Genomic DNA, 25,676 nt, shown 5'->3' with positions numbered 1-25,676 from the left:
AGATAACCATGGGAGAAAGGGATCAGCAAGGAAATTGTTTGCCGTGTAAACTTCAGCCTACTATTGAGAATGCCAAAAATAACAATAATATAACTTTAAACCAAACAAGTTGAATTTTCTGATCAGAGTATTAAAGAAAATTGGTTTTCACATAGTAACTCGGCTCTTTGTGCAAAATGTATGCAATTATTACAAAATACTGCCTTACTTGGTGCAGAATTTAGTAGCTTGTTTGTGTTGCTTTGAATGCCATGTTGTTTTAAAGCTAGTGGTCTAACAAAGTGACACACTAGTGTAGCCCAAAACAAATAACCAAATCACCCACAATTTGCCCCTGCTTTGAAATCCTCAGTTCCTGGCAGCAGTCAATGAAAGTCTATAGGAGGTGCTGGGGCTATGAAGGCACCCAAAAGCACCCTGTAAGCCATTACCCCAAGAGAGGGAGGTATAATTTTGGGCAAAGTTTTTCCTCATACTTTAACCTATGTATATCAGCAGTTAGCTTTTATAAGTCTCATTCAGGCAGAGTACTATATTGGAAATCTTGATTGTTGCTAAATCTCACTGTGCTTATCCCCCAGTATGCAATAGGACTGCGCTGATTTTTTTATGTCTTGGTCCCTGTATGCATGTATTTTAGAGCATAAAATACATGTATTAAATATTAATTATCCATTTTGAATAAAAAATGTTATCTCTCTTTTCTGGCAGAGTAAAAATGTTACAAACATGATTGTTATCAGTGAGATGTGCTTTGCTTGATATAGGAATTGGCTGTCTGAATTAAAAGTAAGGTATTGCACAGTAAATATAAACCTACCTATTCATCAAGTATAATAAACTAATGGGTTCTTGTATTTACATCCTCCTTAGAAGACTACTTACCTGATAAAGAATAGATGGGAACTGACATAACTTTAATGAAGGCTGCTATACAGATAACAAAGATGCATGAAATTTAATTATTGCTCAATTTTAAACTTAAAAATACAGTTCAATTTATCTAGCAGAATTAAATCTAAAGCAACTGGACTTTTTGAGTTTTCATTAAAAAAGTTTCACTACTCATCTGAGAGGCTTCTTCAGTTCTGAAACAGCCGCTGGTACGAGTGGTGAAATATTTTCAAGAAATCTCAGTCCAGTTCAGTTACTTTATACTGGATATACTGCATATATCATAAACTGGATTATTGAAAATCTTCATAGAGGTACAACAATTTGTTAATACATAATAAGTATAACAGCAGAAAAGGGCAACCGTAAAATGCAGATCAAGGTTCTAATGTCCCAAAGCAAAAATTTTCTAAGCCTTTATTTCATTAATCTACAAATTGATGCAGACTTTCCATTAACACACATGTGAAATGAGACAATTTGCTTTTATGATTTCCTAATTTCCCTTAAAAGACTTTAGCAAAAGCAAAGGTTTCATATTCAGCACAGTGATGCCATTAAGAACTGAGCCAGGTTTCCACTGAGATAGTGTGATATTATGGCATGCACAAAAGGAGCAGCTTAAGAAAAGCCAAAAATTCCCAGATGCAGTCACCTAGTTAAGGTATTTCCAATGATTTTTCCAGACCTAGAATCTAGCAGGAATTAGACATTTGTTGGCATGATATGGGGGTTTTGTTGGCCAGACACCTACGTCTGAAAAGTGATGAAGGTAGAAAAAGAATGGAACTGAAGAGGTTTCCATTTAGTCTGCTTGGTCTGCTACACAGAAATACTCATCTACTGATATTGCTTACAGACTGTATGCAAAATTAGATCAAGGAATCCTTACTTTACAAACCAAACCAGAAAACTCCATAGCATAATCTTGGCATATTATTAAACTTGGTGCCCATTGCTTCATGCATAACTCATGAGAAAATTACTTATTTTGCTTGTAGGGAATTATAACAAATGGACAAATAAATTACCATTTAATTCATCAATTTAAATGCACAAAAATATTTTGTACCAGCCTATGGATAATGTGTAATGCTATCTTTTAAATATATATTCGTGCCCACATTCCTACATGTGAAATTTGACCTCTTTGACTGGGTCATTTGTCAGAATTTATGAAGATTCCTCAGCTGACCTCTTTCACACAGACAATAATGTTCTCATCTATATACACTCAGCAATGGAAGAAAAGATGGGGAAGCTTTCCCACAAACTATTCAGATTTTACAGTAAGCAACTGTTTTTTTTTGTGATGCTGAAAGCACAGTTAATTAAGAGCAGCTTGTAGCTGACAGAAAACTGTAAGGCCTCTGGCAAACTGGGTTATTTTTTTTTTTGCCTTTTCGTGGGCCTAAAAAAATATTGTGGTCAAAGTAAACCTATTTCACACTTAAGGGTTGATTCACTAAAGATTGATAAGTATTATTGCATGCTTTTTTGCGTTACAATTGACGCGAAAAAAAAAGTATTATCATATGCTAAAAGTAAAAGTATTATCATATGCGTTAAGTCGCATATCGCGTGCGTTAAATAGCGCGCAACCGAATGCTTTCATTTTAAAGCATTGTGTTAACCAGCGAATAGAAATAGTATTAACGTATGGTTCGCAAATACATATGAAGCGTTAAACACGCTAAATATCGCATTAGTCTATGCGAAAATTAACACCTACTTGAGGCAGGCGGTAATTATAGAAAAGTACAGTTAATGAGCTTTTGGCAACACAATATGGACTTTGCAGTGTGATTTATTCAAGTATGTGTTGGCCCTAGAGTGATGCATCCTCCAGTTTGCAGGGAAATGGTCATTTTCAGAACAGTAGTTTTCCGAAAGTAATGGCGTGTATGGCTAATATGGCGTGCGTTTTTTCGCACGTGGCGACAATTTGTGCGTGCTGCGTTAATAAGCGCCCGTTGTGTCAAATACCGCACGAAAATAGTCTTCTCAACTTAAATAACGCAAACAGCATCGCATCTAAATTAACGCAAGTATCCTTTTAGTGAATCGCGTGTTGTTGCGAAAAATAAGACGCGTGCTATAAATAGCGCTTGTTTTAGCGCACTTTAGTGAATCAACCCCTTTGTGTCATATTTCTAAGATAGACACTAACTGATACTAGGGGTCATTTACAATGCAGTGTGCAAAGTGCAAATAATAGCGGAATTAGTCATTGTTTTTGCACTTTACACAATGCAGAACACAGTGTGCAAATTGATGCAGGCCTCTGAGCTCATCCTCCATGCAAGTTAGTGAGCAGCGGGAAGCGCAGCCTAGAATAGGGCCCTGCCCTTACCAGTAAGGACAGGGTTTGTCATAAGCTTCTTATGCCCAATTTTCAATTCGGCACAAGGAGCAGAGTGCAGCTTACCCAGGGAAAGAAGTGCTTGCTAAGGGAGCATTAAGGGGTACACTTTTGTGCCCTGTGGTAATATAAATTAGCTGTCCCCAACCTTTTGTGTGCCACGGACTGTTCTTAAATAAGAAAATTTTACCACAGACCAGTGGGGGGGGGGCGTGGCACACATTTCAGTTATTGGGGGTAATAGGCAAGCAAAGCAATCACTGTATGACACGTATGACTCACTGACATGGTGTTATGCAAGTAGGCAAGTCATACGCAGCAGCACTATACGCATTGGCGTATCATTATGTCATATGCAGCGCATCTTCCAAACGCCACTTTGTAAGCAGGCATCAGAGGTGGGCCATTGTAACACAGCCCACGGCCCGCTGGTTGGGGACCCGATATAAATGACTCCCTATTGTGTTCATATGTGAAGCATTGCATCAGAGTAATATTCTGGGCAGTGATACAGATGAATCAATATTTTAGATCACCTCTGCAAAGCCAAATCAACCCTGATAGGAATAATATGTGATCGTACCACATTTACTCTGGGCTCCTCCTTGTGGGTGACTGAGGTGAAGGAGAGCCGGAGTGGTCCTTGTGTTTAAGCCCAACCTTAAGGTTTCCTGACCTTGGCCTTAAACTTGCACGGTTTATCTGGTAAATTAGTGTCTTCAGTGAAGAACAAAAGCTCCTCCTCAGCTGCTGCTATGTTATGCTGAACTAGTGCGGCTGAATGAACTGCAGCTTTTTTATGTGGCTGTCCATCTGTGCTAACACGAGTGTGTGTTGGTGATTTCAAGATGGCAGCTGCCCATGCACATAACGTGCGTATGCATTTAATGTTAGTGGCGCGTGCCTTCAATGATATCCGTGTGTGCCTGTTGCGAAAGGGAACATCAATATGGTTGCTAAGTCTGTGCTGGAGTACCAAGATGGCCATCAATGTGAGTGGAACAGTCTCCTAAGGGAGTATCTCAATGGCCACCAGATTATGTTGTATGGCAGGATTGGGATTCTGCTACAGCCTTGAGCTGAGAGTGCCCCGAAACACACGGGGCTCACATGTAGGAGCACGTTGGTGAAGCTCATATGAGGGAATGGGCTCAACCAAGATGTTAGTCAGGGGAGAACACTGATACCTCTTGTCTGAGGGAGCAGAATAAAAGGCCTCAAGTATGTCCGTCGGTAGCACCCCTGGGCTCAATCTCAATACTTACTTGTGATGATCCTTAAGTATTAGGCACTACATGTAAGTGCAAGACTTAATAGGGAGCACTTTAAAGGAGAAATAAAGGTAAAAACTAAGTAAGCTTTATCAGAAAGGTCTTTGTAAATACAGCCATAAGCACTCACAGAAACATTGCACTTGGTGCACTTGAGTTCTCTGTCAAAAGAAACAGGATTTCTTGTCTCTTTATTTTCCTGTACCAGAGACACGCAGCACTCTCCTCTCTCCCACCCCCCCCCTTAGAAATGTGGATCAGAGCCAATCAGCAGGAAGCTTCCTCATAGTCTTACTAACTAAGTATGTACACCGGTCTTGGTGCAGGAGCGAGTCATTATGGGAATTTTCTTTACAGAGCTCAGTGTTTTTTTTTCCTACGAGGCTTCTGATCATCTGAACGGGAGAAATATGGGGAGACTTAAGGGCACTATTGAGAGAACTGAAGGTATGCCTGCAGCTTGAGATTAACTCTTTATTAGCCTTTCCTTCTCTTTTAATAATATCTGTGGAAGTAGCAGAGAAATTGCTGCCTCCAAGGCATGGCAAATTAAAAAACTGAGGAAAACAGGAAGAGAAGAAAGAGGTCTTTAGTTTGTCCTTCCTCCAGAAAGGAATGCTATTAAAACAGAAAAAAATACAAATATATGAAGGCCCATATTTTTTCAAGAAAAGGTGGCAACCCTATTAAATAACTGTCTAAATTTTAGATAGAACATTCTGGCAAGAGTTTAGTTTGCCTCATATCCCAACAGCCCGTGCACATGACAGTGAATTATCAATGGCACTGGCTTGCATAGGTAGAATTTTAAACTGATATTTGTGCAGTTAGTATTTCACACAATTAAATTAATACAGTAATGCAAGGAATCCCATTGTGCACTTTCCAGGGCTGGTCTGCTTCTTCCCTGTATGCATAACATTTTCTCCTCCTTTATACTTGTCAAAGAAGCTTTTGAGCTCTCAATTCATCCAATTAGACACAGACAAGATCCCTATTGTGCATGTTTTTTCATAATAATGAAGGGCTCTCGTACTTAATGCTGCATGTTTGAATATTAATTTATTTTATTCAAAATGCTGATGGCTGTATGCCATTAGGCACAGTATCACATGCATATAACTATACAGTAACAACACTGTACAAGTACATTTTTGGATAATTTATTAGAGATGCACCCCCAATCAATTTGCAAGCAGAATATTTGTCTGGTCCAAGCATCTCATTTCCTACCCTGTAATGCTCAACTTTGATGTTGAGTCATATTTATAATACTATATAATACTTACAATGCATACAATGAAACCTGATAAGAGAAAAGTTGTGCTAGGAAGTCCTGAAGGTGGCAGGGCACATGCCTAAAGAACATCAACATCTATAGTACCCTAAATCAACTGGCTGCTGAGAGGTGGCCTGCATCAAACATATCAATTGTGACATATCAGTCTTTATCATAGACCTGTGAATTCCGTGTTAGTACATGTGGTAGGTTCTGTAAAGATTCATTAGCTTGAGAATTTCTCACCATTACCACAGTGTAGGATAACACAAAGGTATTTTATTTGTGTTGATAAAACACTGCCCCTATAAAATCACCTTACAAAAAAGCACAAAGAATTTAAGAAAGAAAATGACTATTAGAAGAAAAACTTTGAGGGCTCACATGTGGCGTTGACAAATATCATGGTACTATAGTTATGGGGTCAAATATCTGGAAAGTGGTTATTCAAAACACTTCCCAAAATGGTAATGTCATTGCCCACAGTGTACTGTTAAAGCAAATAGCTTGCAATTGGTGTTATAATCAGACTGATGGGAACTTAGCCTTATAATTTGTTTATTAATGCAATGTGATGCCAAATTTATTTTGACTATTTGTTTGGGATAGGCCTCCAATAAATTGTACACCCCTTCCCTAAATTACTGTATAAGTATCCTTAGGGAGGGCCATGAATATAAGATATCTGGGATGATAACTAAGACCAGGCCACATGTATAACCTGCTAGGGTCTGGAGCTCTAGTTGCATGTGACAGGGGGCAATATGGGAAGGTTAGCAGATGACTTGCTTAGAGATCATAGCTGATGTTGCATCTACAAGCTACACTATACTACTGCAGTGTGCTCAGTCATGCCAAAATTTCCATTGCTAAAGGTAACATGGCATCTGTAGCATGGACGCAATACCTATGGACATTATATCATAGGGATCCTTTGCACTTACCACATAAAATAAAGTAATAAAATAATTTTTAAAGGCAAAATAGTTTAGTAAGAAATGTAAAATGATTTCTATATACAAAGGATTATTACACAATATGTATATATCATTAGTTATTTTATTATATTATCTGTTATGCTTAATAAAGAGGACAAAAGAGACACACCAATAACAGCCGAGAGGATTCAGGTTTTGTGACTCCCAAGGGCTTGCTTACATTATTCAGCATGAAAAACCCTTCTAATTGAAATAAGAATAACCACATAATAAACACAAATACGTGAGCAAAAAAATCACTACAATGAATAAAGAACATGGCACTTGATTTTGCAGTTTATGATTATAAAATGGTGAATCAGAGATATCCACAATACAAAAGAAAACTGATTACAGCTTTGAGACTCTTCTCTTTGAAAGAAAACTGTAGGGGTGTTCTGTGGGTGCAGGCCTTAAGAGTGAAGACACACATAGCTACTTAGTAGAAGCAATTTGTTACAGCTACTAAACACCAGAAAATACTCTGCCATGGACAATACTGAGAAATGCCTCTGCTAAAACACTTGTAGAGACAATTATCAGTAAATGATCGGCATGCAGCTCCATGTGTCTTCTCCCTACGATCTGCCATGAGCAGCATTTCTTAGCACCTGGGTGCTTTGTAAATTTTGTTGCAAATGTCAGGAACCTAAAACTAAATGTCCCTATTGGACTGCAAAGTGTTGCTGGCAACCGTACATGTAGTGCTAATGTTTCTGTGTACTTTATTGGTCACCTGAAAACATATGGCCATGCCAGCAGGAGCCAATTGTCTTTCCCTAAAGATGGCTGCTTCTGCAGAAGGAGGCCTGCTTCTTCCGGAGATGCAGAGATGGCAAAGTCTTTTAGCTAAATGAAAAAGAATCTGTGGCACTATAGATGTTGTTGAGCTACAACTTCCATCATATAATCCCCTCTGACTGTGAATAGCTATCAGGGGATTCTGGGAGTTAGAGTTCAAGGTCTGCCGGGCCGTAGGGCACCCAACCCATTTACTAAATGCTATTTTAAACAGACTACAAAAGATTATTAAAATTTTACAAAAGCTAAGTACCACATAAACTATAACATTAATTTCCATCATAGAACAAATCATTATTACAGTAAATAAATGTATAAAAATTAATCGTTGTGCTCCTTTCTGTGCAATACAGAAAATGTTACTGGAATACCAATAGTGAACACTTGTGACGAAATTTGTAGTGGCTATGATAGTAGTAATAGCAGCTTTTTTTTTCAACTTAATTAAATTAAAGTCAACAAAATTGTTGCTGTAGTTTGTGTACTTCAAACACTCTTGTTGTGGCTTTATCTACATCATTCACCATTTTTGTAGTTCCAAAAATAAAACCGAATATTAAAGGAGTGCGGGTGGGTGTGCATGGGGGAGGCTTATTCTAAAATAACAATTAGGCAAAAATGTTAAGTTGATTTTTCTGCCTGCTGTATCACACTTGGATGCACCCTGCTTATGCTGTTTATCGATTGCTTCTGTCCAGAAGCAGCAGTTACAGAGTTAAAGAGAGGAAGTTGATATTATCAATTTTTGGAATAGCAAGAAGTATGAATCTTTTCCAGTCAAATACAGAAATGGCAACAAGGGGTAGGGATAAGAGTAAGGGGCTAAAAACAAGAGAACAAGGCAGATAGGAATAACTGATACTGGATTTGGTTCAGCTAACACCAAGGCCTTGAGCAATTTATATTAAATAGCAGCCAATCCAACTGGTCACATATTAAATCCTACGCAACTCACACTAAAGTTGCTCCTTATCACAACTGTGGTGCAAGATGTGAAACTATAGCCACTTGCAGAGTGTTAGTACACCATGCAGTTTCAAGTCAAGCTTATGCTCAGTGCGTCTGAAAGCAATCATAACGTGTGAAATGCCTAAGCAAGCAAATCCTGCAGACAACTCCTGGATACCGTGCATCCTTACACGGACACACAGAAGCCCAAGGTCACCTTTAGTGTATTTTCTAGTGGAATAAAAGGTGCGGTTTATGGATACACATTTGTACCTTTCCATAAACAGCAAAAGCATTATTTAAAGAAAAAAAAAAAAAGAGTCAACGGAAATATCAGCAATAAAAGTGACAATTCACTGAAATATATCTAGCCTGTAAAGCAAGAAGAATGAGTTGGAACAGTTAATATTTACCTAAACAGGATAACTGTACTTACTTAGCTGTTCCATAGGCACACAATGACAACTCTTAAAGAAATACAGTCAAAACTAAAATTTACATTCCTGGATATTACACTTTCCTGTAATTTGCACCTAAACTTTATACTGCCATTAACCCAAAATGCATTGTCTCAAAGCTAACATGCTTATGCTGGTTCCCTGAGAAATGTAAATCTGAGGTTCCATTGTATAAACATACTCTTCCAGCACCTTGTCATTTATACATTGTGTCAGAAAAATTCAGTCAGATCACACTTGACTTTTTTAGCATCTGTAGATATTAAAATTGCATGTAAGATGCTGAATACTGCTCTGCAACACTAAAGCAGGACCTGTATAGCTTAGGCTACTGGTGTGATGCTTTCCCTTTATCATTTTTTGATGTAATTTTCATTTATAGAAGTAGCACTTCTGATGTAATTCCTGGGTATTATCCTGATGTTCATTAAAGGCAAATATTGTTAACCATATGATCTTCATAATCACTGCCATTTCAGAATGAACCTATGTGCCTCTGGTGTTCAGCATATAGGGATGTGTCAAAGAAGCAGTTTCAAAAGATCTTGTACAATGGAAATTCCATAAGTAGAAAGCAAAAGTTCTGGAAAGATTTCTTGGAGAAACCATTACAAAAATGTCACATCATCCTGAGATTGTACCCAGCGCCAATGGGCGTCATATTCTAGGTGAAGTTTGCTATTTAATTTACATTTTTCTATATCTACTTTTCCATTTTGACTAGATTTTATTTTTGGACTACTTTTACCAGTCTTCTCTGCTGTTGAAGACTTTACTTTAGTACAGTTCTCAGCAACTGGCACATGTCTAACCAAAGATCCATTTGGTGTCTGAGATGTTGAAAACTGTCCCACTGGTCTTGACACCCTGTTTTTTTCCAGAGTATTTTGACCAGTGGTAGATGCAGTAATGTTGTCTCCTCTACAACAGTCATTTTCTATTTTTGTTTTCTCCCGTTCTCCTTTGGAGTGTACTGTGATTGATGGAGAAAAGGCATCCTTTTCATTGTCCAGTTTGCCTCCATCTTGTTCAACTACAGCAAATGTAAAAGCTTGACGATATGGAGTGGAGGAAACAACTGGTTCACTGGTGCTCAGACTGTACTCATCCATGTCATCAGCAAGGGTGTCTAGGTAACTGCCAATGGAGATACTGTCAAGTTTATCTATAGGGTCCTGAAGACTGTTCCAACTTCCTCTACGAGATGTTCCCTGACTTTCTGCCAGACTGTACTGGCTGCTGGTGAGACTGCTGCAACGACTGGTTAGGTTTCCTTTCTCATCAAGGATCCATTTTACAGCTTCAATCCCTTCATTTACAACCAACAGCTGCTGAAGTATCTTAACATCAATTGCCCTTAAGCAGGCCTGTAAAGAGAAACGCAAAAAGACAACATTACCATTTCAATGTGCATATCGGTCTTCTTAAAAAAAAACAAACAAACACAGGTTGAGAATCGGCTCTGAAATCCAAACTCTTGTGTTTTTTTTTGCCGATTTCTGCCATGTGTGCCCAAACATGGGCTGACACAATGGTTCTAGATGCGGGCAAAGTAGAAGGCTGTTGCCAGCGTAGGGGACGATTTTTGGCATGTGTTTTTCTGCAGGCTGTGAATCAGCACTGTATGGCGTCAGCCTAAAGTAATTTAGTCAAGCGCCATATACCTTTTGTGGTGTATGTCAAAGCTTCATGTTCAAACCTCCTTACATAAGCTGTTCTATGTGCCTGCCTAGGAAGGAAAGGAGAACTTTCCCTAACATTTCAGCATAGTTCTGAGACAAACTTCTGCAGCTCTCCTAAGGAGAGATTGTATATTATTGAAGGGGTCATGGAAATTCTTTGTTAAAGGTTTTAAATTGACTTCATAAACAATGCGTATGCTCATGAAATTCAAATTATCACCATTATGCTTCATAGGAGAATAATCCAAGCATGGGTTTCAGATAACTGTTCTAAAGTAATATCTCACATCACCAGCTGCCTCTGATGGTATAAATGGAACAAAAGCAATGATGCTCTCCCATATTTACCATATGCATCCAAAATCCCTTGTTGTCCTAGTTTCTCATAATCTCTGCTTATTTACACTCTCCAGACATTGACCAGACTGCCAGACATCCCCATCTCTCAGACCATTGCAAGTTTTTTTGTCAATTATTTCCAAAAACCTACCTTTCTTATAATTAAAAAAGTCACTAATATTTACCTTGTGTTTAAAGCTACTGAAGACAATTGCAAAGAATGTTTATTATTATGGCACAGTGCAAACATTTATCTTGGGTATCACCAGCATGACCCTCCTCCTTCCAATCCTGTGCAGTGTACTGAATTGGGAGCATGATATGTAATGCACATATAGGCACCTGTACCTGCACTATGATACAATGCCCTGAACATACATGAGCAGGACTGTAGCGGTGGAACTGCTAAGATATATATATTTATACAAAATTTAGTCACAGTTTTAAGGTCACTATACACATGGTGACCCTGCCTGCTATACAGCTGATTGGCTATTGGGTTGGACAAACACATAGGGGCAGATGTATCACAATGTGAGTTTAGGGCTAAATACATAAAAACTCACCCACTTTCTATTCATTCCTATGGAATTAAAGAAGCATATTTATAAAATGGTGAGTTCTAACTTTTGATAAATAAGCTTCTAAAAATCCTATAAGAATGAATAGAACATGGGTGAGTTTTTATGTACTAAGTTCTAAACTCACATTTTGATAAATCTGCCCCATAGTGTTTCAATCATTCAGAGAGGCCATGTGATCAGATCAACAGGAAGTGAAAAGGGGCTGCTGCTCCTCTTCATCTGCTAATGCATTATATACTAGCTGATATGCATCAGCAGACAGGCTTTTCAAAGGCTGATCCCCAAACTAGTATCTATAGTACGTGGATATCAGTCAGGATCACAATACATGCGCAAATAGTATTAAATTATTTTATCAGCAAGATCTCCTTATTTATAAATCACTTTTAGAGCCTATTTCTCTCATGGTTCCTGCTCCTGCTTCTCTATGTCAAGTAGGCTCCCACTCTAGCGCTGGAGCTAAGGTTTTCAAATCTGATACACATGCAGGATAGAGAAAATTACAATCAGCTAGTGTCAGCTAGCAACAAACCAAGCCAGTGCCACACTGAGCAACTTCAGTCTCTGTGTGGCCCTGGTTTAAGAGTTCTATGGGTTTTGTAAGATGTGCTTCAGCTAACCCTTTATGTCTCCTACTTCCATGGTTAAATCTAATAAGGCATCTTCTGGCTTTAGTGGGTAGATTTTCAGACAAAATTGTTTTTCCAGGAGTCCTGTGAGAGACTACAGCATGGATTCTATGTATATAATGAAAGCCATTAAACATGACAGGAAGGCAAAGTTTTTTTCTGGTTACAGGGATTTAAGCATAAAATTACTTACAAATTCCCATTTTTCTACAACATTAAATAGTGTCCTGGCACTAATAAAAACAGCATCACTTTAATGTACATTTGCTTTTATGAGACATTTGCAAGAATGCAGCACATGCGAGAACTCCATGCAGTAGCAAATTAGTATCTTTACAGTCAGTTAGGGAGATATTCACGCTCACACAGAAATATCCAGGCTTTTCCCAACATCAGCTAATGCCTTTTTCAATCACAAGAATACACTGTGAGAACTGCCTCAGCATTATTTTCATTTATCATTGGTAAGAGCTTCTTCTGTAGATCTACAAGGTCTATTTCCAGCTGTTTACTAAAAGCTATAACCCTGCGACCCAATCGCTTCATTCTCGTGGGAGTGAGATGATAGAAACGGCATGGGAAAATAGCTTGTTTACCTCTCACATTTCTCTGCACTTGAACTTTCTTCCATTTAACTGCAAGAGTGCTTGCGAGTAGCTGTGCCTCAGATCCACCTGGACATAGGTACTGCTTGTTCCTACTACTATAAATAAAGAGTACAATTTTCTACAATATACAAACTGATATTAAAACAACAGATATTAAGGTTTAAACAGGCAGTGAAGCACTGCTGCATATTCCCTACTTACTGTAAATACACACTGGCTTCTCAGGTTATGGACACAGATACATATTACCATCTAAGAGCTGTTCCTGGTATTACATATTGTTGGGAGTCGATTTAAAACACAGTTAGAGACCCGTGGGAGACACAGTATTTCTGTGTCTGGAGCTGGATACTGGGTTCTCCTGACAAAGAATCTACATCACTGGCCAAAACAAAGTAATAGCAATGTAAATTCTACATTTACAGATTCAAGTGAATGCAAAAATGTGTGATGTGAAAGCGCCTGTATCGGTTGTCATTTAAAGGGTAAAAATCCTCTCTCACTTAAAAGTATTCCAGATGTAACCCAGGTGTTGGATTGGCGAAAGACTAAGAGGTGCAAAGTAGTGTGGTGGAAACTAGTCTTTTATATTTTATTAATATTGCACTAAATATGTATTCAGCTGCACAGTAATCTTTTTAGAACATGTGAATTTCCTGCTAGAAATGCTGTACGATGTGCTCAGGGGCCCCAATACACATACTCATGAATGACACAGATACAATTTCCCTTCAGCATGAACTCATCAGTGAGAAAATGCTGAGATGCCAATGTGAACTGATGGCCCAACTGCAGCTGCCTATGGTGCCCTAAAGGAAGGCACTGAGAGTCAGCCCACTCCAACAGATGGCTCTGCACTAATGCCACATCGCATCAGCTGAGCCATCTGACTTCTGTCTAACACATGCTTGCAGCTGTATGAACAGACATCAAATCACACTGTAAATGTGCAGCTATGACAGGCCCTTGCCATGCAGAAATCTATACTTTCAGTATCCATTTAATCTAAGCCATGCACAGCTAGAAACATTACAAATAATGTGCTTGTGCTGAAAACACAGGAATGATCGACCAAAAGGAAAGGCTGGCAGAAATTATGCCTTGGGTTATAGGGCTTCTGCCTCTGGGTCAGTACATTGTGTATGCCAGACTTAAGTTAGGGTAGCAGCATCTCCAGCTCAAGTGAGTTGCTGGCTGCAGAAAGCAACACAGTATGCCTATGCCCTAAGTCTAAAAAATATTGCCCATTGTATTCATGAAGTGTCATTAACATTCTGGTAAATGACCTAGATTTCCCCCACTGGTGCTCCTATTAGGAGAAAACCGCACCAGCCCTGGGAAGCTGTGAGGGAGCAATCCTCTTCCGTCTCTCTTCATTCTTTAGAATCCCGGGACCGACAAAAATGGCAACTTTCTTGATAACGTTTGGATTTTCACTCTACTGTACATGCGCAAGTAGCATCGCTCCCTTGCTGCAACCCTGGACGGGTGTGGTTTTCTCCTAACAAGAGCACCCAACATTTGGCACCCCCAGTGATTTTTACCTTCCCTTAAATCCCTTAATAAAGCAACACCTCTCATTAAACTCACTTCATAAACCAGGGAGGCCCAGACCAAATTTGAACGAATCTGGTCACTATGGATGGATTTAGGGATTTTTAGCACTCCTTTCTGTACCATTCTCTAAATATTTTATTATGACCAAAGCAATCTATAACACTTCTGATGACTCTGATGTACAATGCCTTGACCTGAAAACCATTGGTTCCTTTGTGTATTTTGTTTGTTTCTTGTATTAACAAAACAATAACATTTTGTTCAATCATTATGCTGGAATGACTGAAACCACCATACCTTATACCTGTTTTGCTCCTTAAGATAATGTGACCACAATCAATATTATTTTACTGGAGCCTATAGAATATGTTTTATTTTTCTCTGGCAGAAGTGAAAGTGTGGAAACTGCACAAAATACAGACATGTAGATGGACAACTTATGCCCATGTTTTACTGTTGACAGATAAAACCTGTTAATAAATACAGTATAGATTATAGATAGCCTTTAGCTAACAACGTCAGAAAACAGATTCATGCAAATTCCATGAAGAGATAACGTTGCTGTAGTGCCTTGTGAGTCATTCAATTATAAAACAAGAACACAGGTGGGAAAGACTTGGTACAGTGAACTTTCCAGGAGTTTGTTGCTAGCAGTACAAAAGATAAATCCTATAGCTGTGGATATGCTCTGATAGCAGAAGCTCCCCTTCTTCTATGTGATGTAACCAACTCATGGTTAAATGTGTAGAATGCAAGGCTAAGGCTGCAATTACAGCTTAAGCAGAGTAATTTAACCCAATCTATTCTACAAAAATGTGGTTCTTCTGTTATTAAAAACAACTATTTTACATGTGAAATTGGACCACACAGACAAAGGAGAAATGTCAAAGTGTGCTTTCATAACAATTAATATTAATATAAATACAGGTATAGGATCCATTACCTGGAAACCCATTATCGCTCTCGGGAAGGCCATCTCCCATAGTCTTCATTTTAATCATATTATTTAAATATTTTAAAATTGTTTTTTGTCTATGCAATAATAGAACAGTAACTTGTACTTGATCCCAACTAAGATATAATTAATCCTTATTGGAGGCAAAACAAGCCTATTGTGTTTACTTAATGTTTGAAAGATTTTTTAGTAGACAAACTACAGTATGGTGATTACAGAAAGCCTCCTTATCCAGAAAACCCCAGGTCCCGAGCATACTGGACCAAGACCAAGTGTCAGTTACTGGTGTCTGCTTGAGAGGCTACCAGAACAGCAAACCTTAGTATATCTCTAAAACAAAAAAGTTAAAATAGCTGATAATTTGGCTTATGATCCAGGATCAACCATAGTAGTTGCAGGTTATAAGTCACTTCAGCATCTAGACAGACTTGCTATGAAGTTACTGCGAATTAGTTTAATAGGTTCACATAAGAGAAGACTTACCAGACTGTATGGTGCTGCACTATTTTCATACTAATTGCCTGATACAATAAGAACCACCTCCAGCAAATAAGGAAACTAGACAATAAGGAGCTCAGTGAGGAAATTAGAAAAATAATGTAGATAGTGGGCCTATGGTTCTTTGGTGGGCCTTGGCATCCCAGTCTGAAATTGTCACCAGCCAAATTACACTTCTGACATAAATGCCTTGTGAGCCTGTAGCCACCCTGTAGAAACAGCTGTCCCTGTACCTTTCCAACAACTGGCAGTTCTACTTGAGGCTACCGCTAGGTAATTTCAGACATTTCTTGGATGATAATCTCATGTGTGCCTTGCCTTATACAGGGATTTACCATCACATCTGGGCCTTTTTCTGCACTAATTTAAAACCTATGAAAAAGCTCAAAAGGACACTATTTAGAAAGATTTTTGTTCTGCACTTTGCCCTCAGTAACTGGATTTACAAAAAGAAAAAGAGTTGAAATGGGCCAAGCTATCGGACTGTGAATACTCTGGCCCCAACAGGCACCAGTCCATTAAATTTTCAGTACAGAGTGTCTCACAGTTATCCGATCAATATTCTTGATGGTCACCCAAAATGATAGGATAATTAGCCATCATTCGTAACCAGCATAGCAATGTTAAAATAATCACTTCTAGCTACTTATATATTAGCATAGCCATATATAAAACAAAAAGCAAAATAATAATACATCTACACTTTAGTGGATGTTAAATAGGCTTGTTCCTTAACATGCTTCTATATGTGGAAAATTCCCATTGAATGTGGGATTAACAGGGATTCTATTCCCAGAAATCGGGATGTGTCTAGATTGCAGGCCAGTTCTAAGATAGCATATGTTCATGATGCATTTTCAAGATTCTAAGGCACAGGCGCAATGTTTGTGATGCAAATACATTCAGTCACCATCTGTTCCCCATTCTGTGAACAGGACACTATTTCACCCAGCTTCCTAAGTATATTTACTGCTTTCAGTGACACACCTTAATTTATAATGTGGGTACAAACTCCATCAAATGCCTGTATGTACATGCTTTCACTGATCACATAGGTTAAACCGACATAGCAGAGAAATCATGCAGTCATGCACCCTGGTGCACGCAACCTATTCATGCTCATCTGCTTATCATCAGGAGCAGTCTTTGAGTTTCCAGATTTACAGTAATATCCAATTTAAAACTTTGTGGCCCTTTAAACACTTCCTTTCCAACATTCTATACTTTTGATCATGCCTTAACTTCTAAACACTGAAATATGACAGTTCTATATATAAATATCAGCTCACTTTATTAATGGGGAATTACTACATTGCTCCAAGAATCAGAAGCAGCAGTGCAGAAAGGGTCAAATACTGCATTTAAATGCAATTACATTTACAAATAACATTAAAATCACTAAGATGTTATAAATAATTTTTATTAAAAGGTTGCTTGGGCTTACATTTGCTTTCAATTTTGGGTGGAGTTCTGCTTTATGTATTTCTGCAAGTTCCATGACATGTAAAGTAAAACCATCACAGTTCTGTAGCCAACAGTCAGGAATTAGTTTGTGTGAACAGTGCCTGTGTGTGACAAGGCAAAGAACCATAAAATTAGTTGAATAAACAAAAAGAGAAAAAGCTCTCACGCTGGGTTCTGCTGCAGCATCCTCTCATTTCTGTGAATACAGAGGGTTCTATTTGCATGTTAAATTGGAAATTAACTTCATGGAAATTTTGGCCTGCGTACCTATAGCACTGTGTGAATCTTCTGAAGTCCAACCTGACAAAGGTAAGACACACCCTGAAATGATGCTCATTGTGGGACTTCCCTTTTCATCTGTATGCCTTGTCCTTTACATATACTGTACTAAGGGAGTGGAGATACTAGGGAAATGCCAGCACTAATAATGTAAATGTGGCAGGTATGGAGGTGTGCATATCCCTCCAACATTTCTAATCAGGTAACCGCTATTTAGCAGCGCCTTCTTTATATCTCTCTTCAGTTATGTATTTTTGCATATAATCTATATGTTCCACCCTTCTGTTGTACAGCTGTTACTGCTTTATAAATACATGTTTATAATAATAAAGAACAACGCAAATCAAAATAAGCAATTTTCATTCAATGGCCAAAACATATGTATGGCACAAAACAATTCTGAAAGCACAGATTTCTCTATTAATGTAGGCGTTGGTGCTGGCTCAGGGGTACCCATTGCCACCCAGAAAGTTCACTCCCCAATGGCAGGCTAATGGCTTATATGGCATGTTTGCTCCAGCTATGGATGACGTGGGTAGTGCTTGGTTTGATCTAATCTAGGATAATGTAACATGTAATGCAAAGGGAATCTGATATAACTGAAACATTATGTGTACAGCAGATTTAGGCTGCGCACCTCTATTTATAGGGCTATGGAATGGGTTGCCTAGCAGAAAGAAAGGAGAAAATATAACAGTACTGTAGCAGATGGGAGACACCCCCTGCAATTAATCTAAGTGGCCACTGATTTATGGAAAATGTAGGGTGTGTGCAGGCCCTTTATCCATACAGCAGCACTGTACCCATACTTTTACCTTCAACACGTCAAAATTGTTTCCTATAAATACTCTGTACCACCCTTACATTTCATGTTTTAGAGATATGGAGTCAGTTGCAAACCAAACACAATAGGCCTAATAGAAGAATGCTGATCACACAGAAAATTCCATCTGTATCTAAATATTTAGCAGACTGATACAGAAGTGTGACTGGGTACCTATGCTCCAACTGTAGTTACATATAAAACAGGTTATCAGAGGTCATCAGTAGAAGGATGCAGCACAACCCTAATAACTGGCTGCTTTGCAGTCCCCTATTGGCTGGCTGCCCCTTACTCACCATAACCTTCTTTCCTCAGCAGTAAGGAAGTGAGCCAATATGTAGAATTCAATTAGCTTTATTCTCCAAAAAACAGCTACATGTTACTGTGGGGTAAACAGTTTATGCCCTAAGCTTTGGTTTTTCATGACTACAGTGGATCTCAGCTTTGCTTTGAGTCCTAATGTTCGCATTTGATTATTGCTAAGGCTTTGCGGCAATTCCCACGCACTAGAAGCATGCAAGTGCTGCAGAGCCTACAGAGCCATGGTTATTCATAGCCCAATACATATGGTGGGAGCTGCTGTACTCACCAGCTCCAGTTTCAGCGCTTTGATCTTCTGTGCAAGCCCATGCTCCGCACTCTCCCCCTGCCCTTGTCCGCTCTCTGCCAGGTGCAGCACTGGGTCCTCTCTCATCCACCTGAGTAGGCTCTCGGGTGTCTTCCTGCCCACCTTGCTCTCCAGGTCCTTCAGATCAGGAACGCTCTCCGTACATGTGCCCTCTGGCTTGGCCGCCGCTGCAGTCTGATCCATGGCATGGGGAGCTCGGTGTAGGCAGGTGCAGGGCTAATGTGCAATATAGTAAATACAGCAATAGTGCGTGCAAAGGTTACAATGGGATCGCGGAAACACCACTGCAGAGCATGTATGGACTCGGTCCAGATTCTGGACTTCTTATACTTTTAGCTCCATTAAAAATGTTCATTCCCAGAGATCATACCATCGTGCTGATTACAGTAGGGGGACATGCCGGACCCTACAGATAACTGTGCCTGCGTGCGTCCTCCTTTCCCGGCACTGTCTCCCTGATGGAGCTGCAGATTAGAGCACAGCCGTGGGTTTAGCTTGTCCGTCAGCCCCTCCGCCTCCCACTCTCAGCTGTCGCCTTCAACCTGCATGAATGGAAACACTGCGGAAGGACAAATTGCTCCTGCCTACAGCAGCTTACCGTATTCTTTAGAATAGGAGCGCACTCTGATGCTTTGATCCCGGCACTTCACAGCTGTATACGCACATTCCTTAGGGATGATTAAACTTTTAATTAAACTGAGTGCACCGATGTGAAATCTGCCTTGAAGTGTGTTTTCTTTCATTTCAGCGGCTTGAGGGTGTAAGCAAAAGTGAAATACAGACGCTGTATATAAAATACATTGTTTTTACTTTCCATTATTTCTTATAAGGGAAGCACACATAGCGTCCAACCATGTGTTTCAGGGACACTGCTGGGCATATAATGCTGCTCCACAAAATGGAACAGGACAAAAGTGGTAAAAGGACGGAGGTGGATGGCTGTTTATACAGAGCTCATTATCTCTAGTTAAGGATACCTATCTCAAAAACTAGTTTCCTCTAATAGAGTTGGGCAAAACCTTGGTTTAAAAAAAATGCCTTTGCAAGCGCTTAGCCCCCTGCACCTGGAGTAAGCTCACTGTTTTTCTTTAATAGAATGTGAGCTCTATAGACCAAACCTTTAGTGGGGAAATTATTTTTAGACAATGGGTGTCCTTTAAACAAACTCAGTAATTGCAGGTTAGTTAGTACAGCAACTGCACATGGGGTGGTTGAAAATATTTTGTCATCTATGGACTTTCCAGCTCAGAAGGCTGCAAAACGATCCAAATTGCCCCACTATCCACTTGAATAATAATCGCCTGCATTGTACACTCCCTGGCAGTGGTGTAGTGATGTGTGGCCTGACACCAGAAGGACCCGCAGGACTACCTAATAGGGCCAGGAGCAACAGTAGGCTATATATTTTTAACACATTCACCTTTTATTGGTCCTTTAGAAACAGTGTGACTGAGCAGTAAGACCACGTTGCCCATTACACTGGAGCTTGACTAAGTAATGGAAGTCCCAACCTGTGTGTATTCTAAAGGCTAACTTTCAGGTACCAGTAATATAAGGCTACAATTTGTACATGAAACTAAAGGTGGCCATACATGCACCGATAATATCGTACAAAACCTCGTGTATGGTATGTCGGCGAGTCGACCGATATCGCAGGAAGCTGCTGATATCGGGCGACTCGCCGATCGGACCAGTTTGAAAATTTTGATCGGGCGCCATAGAAGGCGCCTGACCAAAATCTCCCTTCAGCGCTGAATCGGCAGAAGGAGTTAGAAATCCTATTGTTTCTACCTCCTTACCTGCCGATCCAGCCCTGAATGGTGTGTGGCGGATCTGACGATGTTTCGTGCGACCGATGGTCGCACGAAACATCGTCAGATCGCCACGTATATGGCCAGCTTAAGAAAGAAAAAGCCAGCGCCCTATCTAACCCACACTATAGTTTTAACTATAATCATATGCTCTCACACTAACCAATATAACTATATATTTAATAGTTTCAAGTAAGGGTTGGGTGCCTTCTAAGCAAGTAATAAAATAGAAGGCAAGTAGTATTAATATTAGTTAGTAAAATGTTTGTCCAGCAATTTGTCCTACTGCCATTTTAGAGCTAAAAAGCAATGCTTCTTCCCTCTCTTTTTGTAAAGGTTATGAAGAAGGAGTTCACCTTCCTTTGGATCAACTACATTATGTAGGAATTACTTTGAGCAATATGTTAAACTTGATAAATATCTATCTTTTTCCAGGCACAGCTATCAAAGTGTTACCTAACATCATGTTAATGAAGAAAAAAAGTTAGCAGTGGAAGGACTCGAGTTAGTTTCTTCCTGTTCTTTATTCATGTGCCTGGGGTAATCAGTGACAGCTAATATACAGTAAAACCTCAATTTTACCCTGATTTAAAATTGTCCTTCATTTTACACTGTTTTGTGGTTACACCAATATATAATGCAAAATAAATTTCCATGATTTTACATTTTCCCAGATTTTACACCAGTTTTTTTCTGGTCTCCTAAAATGGTTGTTTTGTTTATACTGTATTGAGAATAAAGGTTCTGACCTATCAATTTTTTAATTGAAAAGAAGAGTAAGAACAACCATGCAATTCTAGGTCTCTGAATTGTATATTGTTGGAGCAGCACAAATAATAATATTGAAGGGAGTTTAGGGATACTGTGTATGAACAACTCACATGTTCACCTCTGCTGTTCCTCCAGACTTATGGTGTGTACCAGGACTATTTTCCACTATTAAATATATGACAGGCACAGGTGAAGCTTTCACCAGGCTTTGTTATTGTCTTCATTTGCAGGTAATTATTAACTACATTTGTGCTAGACAGTAAATAAAGAAAGGCGCTGTTCAGTTTGAGGTATTGAACTAAAGGGCACCAGTCTGAAATGTGTCTGTTGCATAGGAAGGGCTGGATTACAGGGAATTACATGCTTTTATGTGGGCATATGTGGGTCATATTAGTCTTATTTACAGAGAGTGCTTTGGTGCAGATAAATAAGAGACACAAAGGCTTATTTACATCTGCCGTTAAGCTCCTGCATTTTCATTTAAAGGTACTTGAGTCGAGATGCTCGGAGTCGGCACAAATTAATCTTTCCTTCCATTCAAAATTGGGTTCTGCTGCACCCATTGAAGGGAATCCTGGAGCTAAAGGCAACTTTCTGACCAGGCTGTAGCACCTGGGTTTATTTCATGTTCAGTGTTAATAGGTGCAGCACATTTGTACCTGAATAATTATGAGCAGATAACACTCCTGTGCTGAAAACGTAAGTGATGTCAGATAAACTTCCATGCAATCGCATCCCATTTTTGAATCAAATACACACTCATATTTGAAAGATTGGTTTATTTTCCATGTCCCGCACCATTTCTGGGTCTGCTGCCAAGTGAAATAATCCCTTCTGTCTCCCATTCTTTGCATTCAATGATGTCAATATCTAGACATTGCACCTACTGCCATTAGCTCCTCTAATATAAGTCTCCAGCATATAGAGCATTGCCCACTTGCCACAGGGAATAGGAAATCACCAAGCATGGACAGAGAGTAATTATATATATTTAAGTGCCTATATAAGTCACAATGACTTTAGACTGTGGTCACTAGATTATTGTATTATAGCATTATGAAAATAGGTTAATTTTGGGGCTATCAGTGTGCTCAAACATTCGGAAAAACAAAGAGAAAGTAAAACTCCCATGGAGATGAAGTGGCCCTGTCTGAAGGGCAGATATGACCTTTTAGGTTCAATGATGCGAGAGAAACTGCATAGATCAGGCTGTTAGTGATTTGCAATGCAAATGAAACTCTCTCTCCCAGGGACCTACATCTCTGAGCTGAGATAAACACACAACGATCACTGCTATAAGTAGGTCATATTTCTTTCTGTAGGATACATGGAAAATCTCTTTCTTTTTATAGAGCAGGGAAAGATGGTTAGCAATATAGGTACCACGCCTCCTTTTTATTTTTTAAAACCACAAAGACAGCTTTTCAGTCTCATGCTACAGATCTTGAACAGGCTGAGGCCACTAAGACACATATACAATCCAGGAGTGCAATTAAGTAATGGGTAGTGGGTGGATTATGAGGGTGATTGGAATGGCTTTCAAAATAGTACTCTAGTTCTGCTCCTGCACTAATGCCATGAGTATATGCCTTTGAAGCACCTGATGGCAACCCTTGGGGAATTAAAATGACAGTGATGCTATTACATTTATGTTAGAGTGTACTGATCTACAGTAGTACAAAAATATTATAACTTGTGATTTTGACTTTGAGCACTACTGCATAGGGCCCCATGCCCCACCCCAAAATGAATTGGTGCAGCTTAAAAAACAGGGCTCTGGGGCTTTTAAAACCATATTTGGTTTTGTGTATCTCCAGGCAACACAGAATTTTCATTACATGCATGTGTAATTTGTATTCTGCGTATTTATTCATTTAAATTTTTCCTGGTAAGGAGTTAAGTTGTTAAGTTGGTTAAGTTGTTGAGCTTGAGCCACCAACAAGTGGAATTAGTATAATAACCTGAAACATTGGGATACAATACTGATAGTTGGTATATTAAGACTTTGGGTGAATAGTAGGGGACTGGTTATAAAAATAAGCAATAATAAATAATGTAAATGCTTCAGACTGACCCACTGGGAAACCAGGAAGACTCCTAGTAGGCCCTCCTGCTCACCCAACAATTTGCCTTATATGCCTATACCATGGGCATTCCCTAATCCTATTTTAGAACAAAGATAATGAAGGGAAGGATTGATAATAGTACTAATGAGAAGTGATTTAGAGAATAAATAGAGTGAAACTGAAAAATAGTTTGGGGAGTGGGAGAGAAAATGCTAAAAGAGCACTGAGGTTTCTCTGCTGGTTACAAATGCAGCATTCATATATGGGCACAAACATTACTATGCAGTTTTTTACATATAGTATAAACCCCTTTTATATAGTAACAAAGACAAAACTGAACTCAGGACCTCAGCACTACAAGACAGCATTTACTAACCACTGGGCCATGTTCCCCACACTGGTTTAAATAATATAATTACAGATTATTAAGGTGACATTGTTTTGGTGGGATGCCATGACAATATTTGTAACTTTGCAATATTTTGCTATGCAGTAAAATGTATTTCGGTTGAGTTGTCATCAAGATTCCATAAATAAACTGATATTGATTTGTCCCTAAATGCGAGGTACTTGGACTATTATATACAGTACATGCATACTGTGATTGTTCAGATATTGTTGTTATTGGCTTCTTAGAAACACAAATGGCAGTGTTCTACAAATCAAAATTAAAAACTGTAGGTTGTTGCCACCAATAGGGGAAGTGAATACAGGTATATATATTTAATAGTTTCGGTATATATGATATGAGATTTGTGCAGCCTGTGGTTTATCAAATGCAGTTAGCGACACTTAGGGGCACATTTACTTACTCACGATCGTTCCGATGGCGTCCGATTGCGTTTTTTTCGTAATGATAGGTATTTTGTGATTTTTCGGAAAATTGTCGCGACTTTTTCATTGCCAATCCGAATGTTGCGCAAAATCTGGCGATTTATTCGTAGCGTTAAAACTTGCGACTTTTTCGTAGCCTTTGCGCCGAGTACGAAAGATTCGGATTCATTCAAGCTTCAGTATGGTGACTTTTCTTGGACCAGGTTGGAGCTGAAGGGTGCCATTGAGTCCTATGGGAGGCTTCCAAAATCATGCTAAGTCTGAAAGTTTCGCCTGCCGCTTACGAGCGCTCAATACGAAAAAGTCACGACAAGATACGAGCGCATCGTAATGGCGCAAATCGTATTGGTAACGAAAAAGTCGCGACAATTTCCGAAAAGTCGTAAAGGCGCCGAAAAAATGCCAAAAAATACGAAAAAATCGCAAAATGTTCATTTTCCAATCGGAATTTTTCCAATTTGGTTCGGATTCGTGAGTTAGTAAATGTGCCCCTTAGAGGCTGCTAAGATTTGAAGTCTGAAGTGCTAGTGAGAGCAGAGGGAGGGGGGTCAGCCCTTTGAAGCAGGCAGGCAATGGAAAGATCAAGCCTGCCTGCTATCTAGTTCACAATGTGATGCGAGGAGCGAGGGACAGAGGGAGGGGGAACTCTTCGAAGCAAACGGCAAGCTGAATCCTCCCAGTTTATGACGTAGTCCTTTTGACAGATTGAGAAGCTACAGTCGGGTTGCCAGACTGTCGGGTTCAGGATCTTTAGTAGGATTTATGTAGAGAAACAGGACTTTTAGGAAAAAACAATCAATATCACCTATAGGTAGGTTTGGAAGTAGGTTCATATTTTTAAAAGAATACTTTTAAAAGTAACACTTTAACAGCCTTAATCTTGGTCAATAGGAGAGGTTTGTGTCTGCACTCCAGCAGTAAAAGCTACAACTAACAATATATTAATTTTCTATGCAAAAACTGATGCCAGGTACTTTAGCATAGCAACTTACCAGACTATTTGTCACTAAGGAGTTTGTCTTTAACACAAATAGCATCTCTATCTTGCCAATTTTTATGAATTTGTCACGACAAACAAACTTTAAACTTAATACATATACCAATTTTATTTTCAATTTTTTTAGGAGACGTGGGATATGGGCTTCTGCCGAGTGTCTC

The 25,676-nt window shown here is 39.1% G+C and overlaps 1 protein-coding gene across 2 annotated transcripts; it reads right to left on the bottom strand.

Annotated features, from left to right (window-relative positions):
• Positions 1-5,570: 5,570 nt before the first annotated feature.
• On the bottom strand, positions 5,571-21,743 carry lurap1 (leucine rich adaptor protein 1). 2 transcript variants are annotated; one of them, XM_004913976.4, is made up of 3 exons: positions 21,729-21,743; positions 18,998-19,787; positions 5,571-10,357 (listed from the first exon to the last, which is right to left on the bottom strand). In XM_004913976.4, exons 2-3 carry the CDS (start codon positions 19,217-19,219, stop codon positions 9,599-9,601), a joined length of 981 nt encoding a protein of 326 aa, XP_004914033.1. In that variant the 5' UTR covers positions 19,220-19,787; positions 21,729-21,743; the 3' UTR covers positions 5,571-9,598. The 2 variants fall into 2 exon arrangements, with proteins under 2 accessions (XP_004914033.1, XP_012817042.1); XM_012961588.3 differs by lacking the exon at positions 21,729-21,743 and adding an exon at positions 17,287-17,407 and having other exon boundaries at positions 18,998-19,086.
• Between the last annotated feature and the right edge of the window lie 3,933 nt (positions 21,744-25,676).

The sequence above is a fragment of the Xenopus tropicalis genome, chromosome 4 (assembly GCF_000004195.4).
Source record: "Xenopus tropicalis strain Nigerian chromosome 4, UCB_Xtro_10.0, whole genome shotgun sequence".
Lineage (NCBI taxonomy): Eukaryota > Metazoa > Chordata > Amphibia > Anura > Pipidae > Xenopus > Xenopus tropicalis.
The sequence above is the reverse complement of the archived record's forward strand: the minus strand, read 5'-3'. Positions and strand labels throughout refer to the sequence as shown.

What these genes read in the sequence shown, in the direction of transcription:
- lurap1 (XM_004913976.4), bottom strand. Translation starts at nt 19,219, where the DNA reads ATGGATCAGACTGCAGCGGCGGCCAAGCCAGAGGGCACATGTACGGAG. An exon ending in AAGCGCTGAAACTGGAGCTG is followed by an intron (nt 10,358 to 18,997) that starts GTGAGTACAGCA and finishes TTCTCTTTACAG; the next exon opens with GCCTGCTTAAGGGCAATTGA.